This window comes from Branchiostoma belcheri, unplaced genomic scaffold (genome assembly GCF_001625305.1).
Source record: "Branchiostoma belcheri isolate BF01 breed outbred unplaced genomic scaffold, Haploidv18h27 scaffold845, whole genome shotgun sequence".
NCBI classification, from domain to species: domain Eukaryota; kingdom Metazoa; phylum Chordata; class Leptocardii; order Amphioxiformes; family Branchiostomatidae; genus Branchiostoma; species Branchiostoma belcheri.
In genome coordinates, this window is record NW_017804515.1 from 1 (window position 1) to 10,550 (window position 10,550).

The window sequence follows — 10,550 nt, forward strand, 5'->3', positions numbered from 1 at the left end:
TAACTTCATCAGACAAAACATGTTGTAAGGGTGCTTACTTTAAACTGTAATGCCGAAACTGACTTAGATATTCGGAGTATAAATAAGGGTCATATGATGTGTTCTTTGGTACATGTATTTGCCATTACAAATGATACAATGGTGCAAGGATGAGCCCATAGATAAGGTTACTGCAGACTTCAAGATACAGGATGGCCTACCTTGTACACTACATTCTCCAGTGTGGGCTGTGGCTCATCCCCAAATGTCTCCCTTGTGTAGTCTTCCCTCCACTGTCTGTCTTCAGCATCCTCCTGTATGACATCTTCATTCTCAGACTCCTCATCTGGATTTTGAAGGATGCAGTACAAAATAGTGAACTTTTTGTCAACTCTACCAAGGTATTGTGGTCCAACATGTACAAGTAAATGATCAGTTGTAAATGTTTCCTCTGTGTTGCTCAAAAAAAGGAAATAGTGCAACTGGAATCAAACTATGTGACTATGATAAGAAATACAAAATATTTGTGATTCACCACATTGCATTTGCCAATAAACCTCAAAATAATTATAAAACCATCCTTTTTTTCTAGAGACAGTGTAAAAATGCCCCCTAACAGAAAAGGTTCATAATGCAGTAAGCATAATCCTATGGCCATTTAACACAGTCTCCATAAAGTGATGGTTTACGGTAATGGACTCAAAATACCCAGATGAAACCTGCAATTATCACTCAGGAAAAAATTGAGAATAATATCATTGCAAGAAAAAATATAGACTAGTGAACTTTTGTAGGCTAAAAAAATATTACAATCAGTATTCTGAATTACAATTTCTTAACTGAATAGCAGTGTAGAAAAAGTATGTTGAGCCCTGATAGACACAAACAACTCATTATGTTCACATGGCTGGCACATATAATTAATACCACAGGTTATAGATGTCACCTGTAGGCATGTAATACAAAAGGCAGTATCCTCCACACCCAACGCCTATAATTATCAGGTATAGTAGTTCAACCACAAGGACACACTAAAATACACAGTTAACACTGGGACGTAAGGACTTTGCAGACTTAAGACAACTTCCTTCCATATTGAGGTGAGACTATCAACTTCTTCTATGTGCCATACTTGATCAGGATGTGTTTTGGAACCATGATAAGATTAAGATGTAAACTTGTTGGAAAGATTACTGCTGTGTTCTCAGGTGTCTTATAAAAAAACCATGAATGGTTTAGCATACAGTACTTTGAACTGCAGAAGGCCTTAAAACACCTTTGTTTTATTTTTGCAGACATCATTTCTTTGTCTTGGGCCAAGTCGTTTCTTCAGGGACTGGAGCAGGATCTCTGTATAGGACTGGAGCAGGATCTCTGTATGTGCCAGTGTTTCACAAGTTCATTTCTTGTTGTACATTTTTACATAAAAATCTAACAAGGGGTCAAAATGAAAACCGTACGGAGAGCTGGAAGGAAAATTTGTATTGGTGGACTCAGACTTTCAGATACAGACTTTCCTCTCCAACTCTGTTTTTCATGTTGTTCGTCCTGAGTTAAGCATTACCTTTTTTGGCGACGCCTCAGGCTCAGGGGTAGAGGCATTGTTTACTGTGTCACGATCACTCTTTGATCTGTGAATATATCTTAAAAATTGAATTCTTTACAGAATTGACTCTTTTAAAATACTGTACCCCTATAACTTGGGAAGATGGATCTGTATGACAATTGTTATGAGGATAGGTGTGAGATGTAAATGAAGTACAAGTGTGTCTGATATTTCTTGATAAAAACACAGACAAAAATATGTGGACAGTATTAAAATTTATTGGGCCAGTGACAAGCTGGTTCTGTGGTTTAGCAGGGCTCGAAATACAGGGTGCAAGTGCACCTTAGTGCACCCAATTTTTTTCTGTGGGTGCACTGGTGAAACCAAATATTTTTGTAGGTATTTTTGTATGTATGAAATGTATGATAGTATACAGGATATTCTTGGCATCTAATTGTCAGGAAAATAATAAAATCTTTGTTGTTGTACTTGTTTTGTACATGTCATTGTTTTGTAATAAGATTTTGAAGTTAGCTACCATTTCAGATTCAAGCTCATAAGAGGAGCAGTAAGATCTGTTTTGGTTTGGTTTTGTTTTGTTTTAAATGGTGCACCCAAAAAACTTTTGTGCACCTAATTTTTTAGGTTGGGTGCACCAGTGCACCTATTCCCAGTAATGAATTTCGAGCCCTGTTTAGGAAAGTGAAAATGACCACATACTGATCCTATTGGAACATTGAATTTTCCCAAATGTGTTGAATCCGGGATTCCTGCCACAGATGAACTTTGATGCTAATGTATCTCATCTCTATATGTTGTACAGGCAACACTTCAGTATGTCCAGCAAAGGAAGGAGGATGCTGGTTCTTCTACTGATCATCGTGATGAGGAAAACTGGCCCGACCGCAGCCTGCAGCAGCAGCTGTTCATCAAAGTGTGACTGCAGCAACAGCGGCCTCAGCAGTGTTCCTCAGGACCTGCCTACAACCATCACAAAACTTGACTTGGAAGGCAATGCCATCACAGCCTTAAGTCAGTCTGATTTCTCAAGGTATAGGAGCTTAACAACATTAGAACTTCAAGCCAATCAGATCTCCATGATCCATAACAAAACATTCCACAACTTAACCAGCCTAACTCACCTGAACCTTGGTGATAACCATTTGACCAATCTAACAACTGACATGTTTGCTGGACTTAGTAACCTATGGTACTTAACCCTTCACAATAACCAGTTAACAAGTCTACCAGCTGGCATATTTGCTGGACTTGGTAACTTGAGGGAGGTGTGGCTTCAACATAACCAGTTAACTAATCTGCCAACTGACATATTTGCTGGACTAGCTAATCTGAAAGACTTGCAGCTTACCAGTAACAAGTTAACTAATCTGCCAACTGACATATTTGCTGGACTTGGTATCCTGAGACTATTGTGGCTCTCCGATAACAAGTTAACTAGCCTGCCAAATGACATATTTGCTGGACTAGCTAATCTAAAAGACTTGCGACTTTCCAGTAACAAGTTAACTAGTCTGCCAGATGACATATTTGTGGGACTTGGCAACTTAGAGAAGCTTTACCTTAATGGGAATGACATCCACAATATTGAGGCAGGCACCTTCAGTGACACAACACAGCTACGTGATCTAAATCTTGGGTACAACAAAATTGGCACCATCACAGCCAACACATTAGAGAATCTGCTTCAGCTTCAAATACTGAGTCTTTATCATACTAACATCAACACTTTCCCTGTAGAGGCCTTATCAAACTTGAATATTTCAGTGCTGTCAGAGCTTTCATTAAACAATAACCAATTAGAGACATTACCCCCCATGGCATATGACATACTGGCTTCCATTTCAAATGTACGCATTGACAACAACCCCTGGCAGTGTGATTGTATGATGGCTCCCTTTAGGCAGAGGATGAACGGGTCTAAACCATTCGAAAACCAGATCAGATGTGCTGGACCTGCAAACTTGATAGGCCAATATTTACAGGATGTAAATCCTGAAGACCTGATCTGTGAAGACATGACACCAGTCTACTCCACTTCCAGCACAAAACACATTGTTGACTCTACTCTTACTCTAAGCTTGTCTTCATTCATCAGCTCTTCTCCTTTCCATCAGTCAGTTAAGTCAACAACTAAGGCACCAACATTGTCCCCCAACACAGAGCAACACCCCCACTGCTGACTCTAACCATGGCTGGTCTACAGTCAGTTCTTCTCCTCCAGTTTGATCCTTTAGCAAAGTCAACATCAAAGGCACTGACAAAGAGCAACACTCCCACTGCTGACTCTAACCCAGGCCCGTCTACAGTCAGTTCTGACTCTCCTTTTGGTTTTCAGTCCACAATGACAGAGAGCAACCCTGGCCCTACTGGTGGTGGCATTGTCCTGTCTGTGCCCTTGCTTGCTGCTTTGGGAGTTATTTTTGGACTCCTCCTTATCTGTACTAGTACCTTTACAATACTGTACCTGTTTAAGAGGAGGCAAAGGGATCTTAGTAACACAAACCCCACAGGCACATCCAGTCGCCATGACCAGATAAGGCAGCATGGATTTACAACAAATGCAGGCATAAACAGTCAATCTGAAACACCACATCCTGATACAGAAGACAGCCAGCATATCTATAACCTCCCAACAGATGAGGACCCTGATACAGTAGAGTACAACACCATAGGTGAGGTCAATCAGTCAGAAAGTCCACACAGAGGTGCAGGCAACAGGCAGAGTCTTGACAGCTTTAACGATGGTTATGAGGTTCCATCTCCCTCCCTGTGTTCTGGAGAAGGTCCACAGTCCCACAAATATGTGAACAGCTGTGTGACAGCAGCTGCTAAAGATGCTGAAGCTGGTCCGCAGGTTGTCATATATGAGAATGAGGATGAGTCAGTTGATAACCAATCACAGACAGCAGCTGCCCCTGGTGCTGACAGCCCTAACCACTATGAACCCCTGAGGGACCCCAGCAGTCAGCAGCAGCATACATACACATCCCTGCTGCCTAATGGCAATTAGATGATTGATTAGATGGATTGATAGATTGTTGCTTTGAAGAACTACTAACAAACTGCAATGGTTAGCCCTGAGTAGGAGTCCTGTAGCCTGGGTGCCATTTGTACATGTACACACCAAGGCTCCCACACTTGCTCTAGAAGATATTTAAATGTTTTTTGGAAAGACACCTTTTCTTGTAAATCAATGACTCTTATTATGTGTATATCAACAAAAGCAAAAATGTTACAAACTGCTGTGTGGAATTTATCAGAAATATCCAGTGGTTTTTAAGCTGTCAGTAAACTTAACACTACCTGTTAGATAGGACTAGTTTCATTACAATGTATATTACATATTATATCTTAATACAGTGTATAAATACTTGGCTAAAATCAATTTCTAGTTATTAAAGTTTTTATTTACGTAGAATAATGTTATAGGCTGTTAAGCTACACATATCATATTGTTACTGTAATGGTTTGTCATGTATTGTCAGCAGGTCAAGCCCTTTGTAATAGCCAGTGGCTAGTAGGGCTGTCCTGGCTGTGTCTGTTGAATAGCCAAACCAAAAAATAACAAAAACAAAAAAATTCTGTTACAATTTGGCAGTAAAATTGTATATATACTACTATACAGATGCAGAATACAGTGGATGATGATATTACAATTGAGATTGATAACTTCAATAGCTCATAAATTACTAAGTCAAATACTTAGGCAACACCAATCTAACTACATGTACATGTAATTGGTTCTCAGATTCGCCTACTTAATTTTTTTACAGGATGCCTAGGTCTGTTTTTTAATAATGTATTTTTTGCCCTGTCACTTCATGTTGTTTCTTTAAATATCCAAGAACCAACGGATCAAATTGGTGTGGCATAAATAGATAAATAAAATTGCAAATGCCATTTCTGGAAGTATTTACAAATGTACTAATATGGAATAAAACACCTTACCTTGCTTCCTCCTCTTTCTGCTCCTCTGAGACTCAGGACTGACATGTTGGTTGTGTCTGCGTTTTGCCAACTCTGCCACGGATTCAACATCCCTCCCCGACAGGTCCATGAACTGGGCCTTACTGTATCCTATGGTCAGCAGTAAAGCCTGGAAATGCAAGCATAATTTTATCAGAGACGCAACATAAAGAAGTTATTACAGTTTGAAAGGAATGTCACAGATGATGCAAATGATGAAACTCACTGTATACGTAATAATTGTCAAGTGGTTACACACAAATGTGAAAAGGCTAAGACATAAAACATTTTAGTATTTTTCCTGGATTGCTAACAAAGAAATATAGATCTTCACTATTATAATACTTTGGTTTCTGCAGCATGTTTATAGCCTGCCAATGTATTACCTGTAGGATGTATTCCTTATACTCAGCTTTCATGGTTGAAGTGAAGATGTAGGGAGAGGCAGGGTAGTACACCATGTGTACAATGTTACTGGGAGTCCACACAGTATTGCTCTTATCCTGTACCATCAGCCACACCCACAGCGCATCCTTGTACTGTCTCACACACAGGACCTGGGTACAGAGGGAAGGATTAACCATATACTAGTAGAAACCCACCACATTTTGCTCAACATTTCCATGGAATGTGGTATTTTTGTCATAAAAGGCTATGTTAAATTTTCAACATGTCAGTTTACACTTTCAGTGTTCAAAATACAGGTACCTGCATTGGTGAAGGTTTAAAAATCCACATACACCTACTAGTATATAACCCCAGTACATGGACCAGTGCTGAGTTATTGCAGGCAGACATCAGAAATTTCACCTGTACTTAGGTGCATATGCATCCAGTTTCGCTCCCTCATCATGTGGCCAGTGCCACTATGCTAAAATTAAATCCTAGCTAGAACCCTGCAGTATATCGAGCCCTGGTCATATGCATCTAAGTGCAGCACAACAAAACTCTTCCCTATTTATTATAATATTACTCACATGTCTAAAGTAGAAGAACAACTGCTTCCCAAGCGCCCTTTGAAATACCTCAGCAGAAACAGTACAGTCATCCAGTTTTTCTACAAAAAGTACAAGGAAAATACAAACAAACGTCTCATTTGAAACATATATGTACAGTACTTAAAAGTTCCACTTCAAAACATTGTACAATACAATTATAGTGAAAATCTTGTTTTTCTTAACAACATTAATGTTGGAACACACAAAGACATACATAATGCTGATGAAAAACAGCATAACAATTGAATTAAAGTGGGCTTCCTGACAGAATGGAACGAACTTGAGCCTGGTGTGGCGGCGGCGGGGTCTCTCGCCCAGTTCAAATCTGAACTGGCGAGGACCCTGCTGCATTGAGCCACCCCATCATGTCTTGTATACATTGTATATGTAAATATTACTAATGCACAAATGCACTTGTTCCGTCTTTAGCACACACAAAATCAGTTGTCTTATGTTCCTTTCTCAATTATCCTTGTTTTCCCTTTGTTTTTTATGTCACAATGTTACTAACAATGCGTAACGGCTGCCAATAAACCTACACTGTAGGGCTGGGCAGTAACGGAGAAGAAGAAGCATGGATTTCTCCCTGGGAGATCAACTGTTACACAAATTCTCGAATGCATGGAAAACTGGACAACATGGATGGACCAGGGTCTTCCGGTTGACATAATTTATATGGACTTTCGTAAAGCTTTTGACTCTGTACCCATCTTAAGACTTCTAAACAAAGTGGAAAGTTACGGAATTAGAGGAAATCTTCTGAAATGGATAGCATCCTTTCTCCAAAACCGGAAACAAAAAGTATGCCTTAACGAAAGCAGTTCACAGTGGGGTGAGGTGTATAGTGGAGTCCCACAAGGAAGCGTCTTGGGACCGGTTCTTTTCACTATTTATGTTAATGATATGCCGGATATGGTGAGCTGTCCTTTGAAGTTGTTTGCAGACGACACGAAGATATTTAGTCCAGTTCCAGAATTAAGAAACTGTGAAGTCCTACAACAAGACCTGAACAGTCTCCAGAATTGGGCCACTAAGTGGCAGTTAAATTTTCATCCAGACAAGTGTATGGTCCTGAGAGTAGGAAATGGACACCCAGACTACACCTACAACATGTCTGAAATCAATCATACGCCCACATCTGGAGTATGGAGCTCCTATATGGTCGCCACATACTTGGAAGTTTGCCATAGAACTTGAAAAAGTACAGAAGCGAGCGACCAAAAGAGTGCCGGGCTTACATGAACTTCCATACGAAGTCAGGCTCAGATCACTAAAGCTTCCTACTTTGGTGTACAGAAGACTGAGGGGCGATATGATTAATGTCTACAAATACACCCATGGCCTGTATGATACTAAATGCCCCATACCTACTGTATCGGATAAAAGAACAAGAGGGCACCAGCTGAAACTAAGCAGGATCTCCGTGTACCTAAGACGCGCTTTGGACTAAAATGGGGGTGATACAGAGCTACCCGTGAAATCGCATGTATCTCAAGTTTGGCGCGACCAATCAACTTCAAATTTGGAAGTAACTTAGATGAAATACCACTGATTCTAAATAACTACTTCTTCCTTCAAAAATCTGCATAATTGTTCCATAAATGATAATAATATTAGATCATTGTGACTATATAAAATCGGCCTAGACCAAACCCTTCCGCTCAGAATTGTAATACAAAACTTTCAGAGAATGTGGAGAGATATGCACTTTATAGGAATCGGTTTCCAGAAAAGAAGAATATAGCTTAGATTTGAAAATATTTATAAATATAGTCCATTTTGGTACAATTCTAGGGGGTAGGTATGACTTTATCTACCAATAGCTAGATATAAGGGGATAAAGTAGTTTTTCTGAAAACCGATTCATAGAAACCGACTTCTTACGCATTGTTTGCACCCGATTTCAACTTTGTAACCCAATGGGAAGAGTTTGGTCTCGGGCTTTAAAGTTTAAAACTCTAAATTCTGGTCGATTTCCTTCCTTGACCTGTCAATCTCTATCAAGCCTCATGACTGTGAATGAAATTAATTGTTTTCGCACCTCCACTCAAGGCCATTACGGGCAATTATCTTTAATTATGCATAGAGGGCAGACGGCAGCATGTATCCATTCAAATTCCACTTTACCACAAAAGTCTTTGTTTTTAAACATTTGTTTCTTACTCCTCGAATTGAAAGTTCTGGGTTTGAAATGTAGTTTTATACATAGCAGCTATGAACCTGAACAACAGCTCTGCCTGTTGGGTAGAAGATAGCTAGATGTGTTAATCTGAAGAAAATTTCTAATAGACTTTTAACCCTGGCCCAGTGAGATGAAAAATCGTTTGATGTGTATTGACTTGTCTGGCTCCAAACATGTACCTATGACCATGTCCCGTATTTCCCTAAACTTCCTTGCTTATACCATTATACAGTTCATGTAGTTTCTTGTCATCCCTCCGTTTTCAGAATGTTCATTTTGAGCGCATGTACGTGCACGTGCTTTAACTTAATCTTTTTGACGTAAAATGTTACTAGTACATAATGGTAGCTTTGATTTGCTACATAGTGGTTAGTACTAGTTTTTCTTTAATAATAATAGGGGCCACTAAAGAACATTTAGCACATAAAATGGTCATTTTGAATCCTGTTTGTAAACTATGGCCATCGTAGTCTCTCACAGTAGCATCGACCAGTCTTTGGGAGGTGGCTGGAAATATTAGAAATTGGCCAAATAGAGAGATAATATGCCGAGGGAGTTGGTCTGCTAGAAAGTACATTTTGCCGCGCCCAGGTGCATGTTATCGACCAATTTCTTACTCTTTGTCTTTCCTGCTGCCTTCCGAAGCCTGGTAGAGGCTAAATATATATAATACACAGGCCTTGTGAATGTCAGCCCTTGTCAGTTGGACTTTGAGCGACGCACGATGGCTAAATAACCAGGGACTATGAGATTATAACCTCCTTGTTATATCTTTGGACCTATATAGCGTGCTATAGCGTGCGTCTTCGTTCACACGAGTAGGTTATAATTCTACCTCTATGGTTCACACGATGCGAACGCTAGTACAAATGTACCTCCTTGATTAGTCCGTAATATAATCTCCTGGAATTCGGAATACACTATGTATTGGTACTAAAATGGAGGACAAAGATTGTCTGAACATGGCTGAAACCATGGAGGTCTTTTTTCTACCTCCATGCTGAAATCAAGGAGGTTACAACCTCGCACAGTTGAAATCGGGGCTCCATCGCCAATTTATAAGACCCTGTTATATAGACTTGAGTTAGATCTGGTGAATACATGCTGTATTCATGGAGGTAAACCTCCATGCTGTATTTAAGAAAATGTTTTTCATTTTTACTTTCTTTTCAAGCTATGAAGTCTTTTGACATGGAACACTGAAAATACAAAGAGGGTGTGAAGTTAGCTCAATACAAATGCAAAATAGCAGGAGGGGTAGTGGGTGGTGAAGCTACAGCAATTATCACCATACCTATTGCATATTTACGATCTTCTACTCGCACCTTGCTCATTTCAATGTCATTATAATATTAAAATGAGATCTTTGCTGGGGGAAAGAAAGCGCGTCTTAGGTACACTGAGATGCCAGCAAAAACAAACACAAGACTTTATTTTTTCACCATAAGAACAGTATGCTGGTGGAATAGTCTACCGGAAGAAGTGATTACAGCTCCCAGCGTGAACTGTTTCAAAACCAGATTTGATAAACATATGAGACTACACCCTGTAGTATACAACTACAGAGCCCTGGATCATCCCATGCGACCTGAGATGACTGTCGGCTGAAGCCAAGAGCGGCCCAAACTGGAAGGTATTCCTACCTGGCCTGAAGGAATCTACATCTACATCTACATCTATAAACTATATGTACAGTCGCATATAAACATGCATACAATGAGAAAATCAATTTTGACATGAACGTTTGAGTTTCAGTTTTATTCAGATCCACAATTAGCCTCATAAGAGGCTATTCTTCCTGTGGTCTACACATCGTTACTTGTTTATTTGCAAATGAACATAACTGTTATATAATGTT

The 10,550-nt window shown here is 39.6% G+C and overlaps 1 protein-coding gene and 1 pseudogene across 1 annotated transcript; one reads left to right on the plus strand and one right to left on the minus strand.

The window, feature by feature from the left end:
• Positions 1–164: 164 nt before the first annotated feature.
• LOC109486982 (centromere protein N-like) lies at positions 165–7,220 on the minus strand. The gene is made up of 5 exons (XM_019790900.1): positions 7,217–7,220; positions 6,490–6,569; positions 5,899–6,069; positions 5,495–5,642; positions 165–325 (listed from the first exon to the last, which is right to left on the minus strand). The coding sequence occupies exons 1-5, from the start codon at positions 7,218–7,220 to the stop codon at positions 180–182; spliced, it is 549 nt and encodes a 182-aa protein (XP_019646459.1). The 3' UTR covers positions 165–179.
• Positions 1,242–4,562, plus strand: LOC109486983 (annotated as a pseudogene).
• Positions 7,221–10,550: the final 3,330 nt, after the last annotated feature.

Coding starts and splice junctions, on each gene's coding strand:
- LOC109486982 (XM_019790900.1), bottom strand. Junction 5,643..5,898: donor ATAAGGAATACATCCTACAG/GTAATACATTGG, acceptor TTGCATTTCCAG/GCTTTACTGCTGACCATAGG. Junction 326..5,494: donor CAGAAAGAGGAGGAAGCAAG/GTAAGGTGTTTT, acceptor TTCAAAATCCAG/ATGAGGAGTCTGAGAATGAA.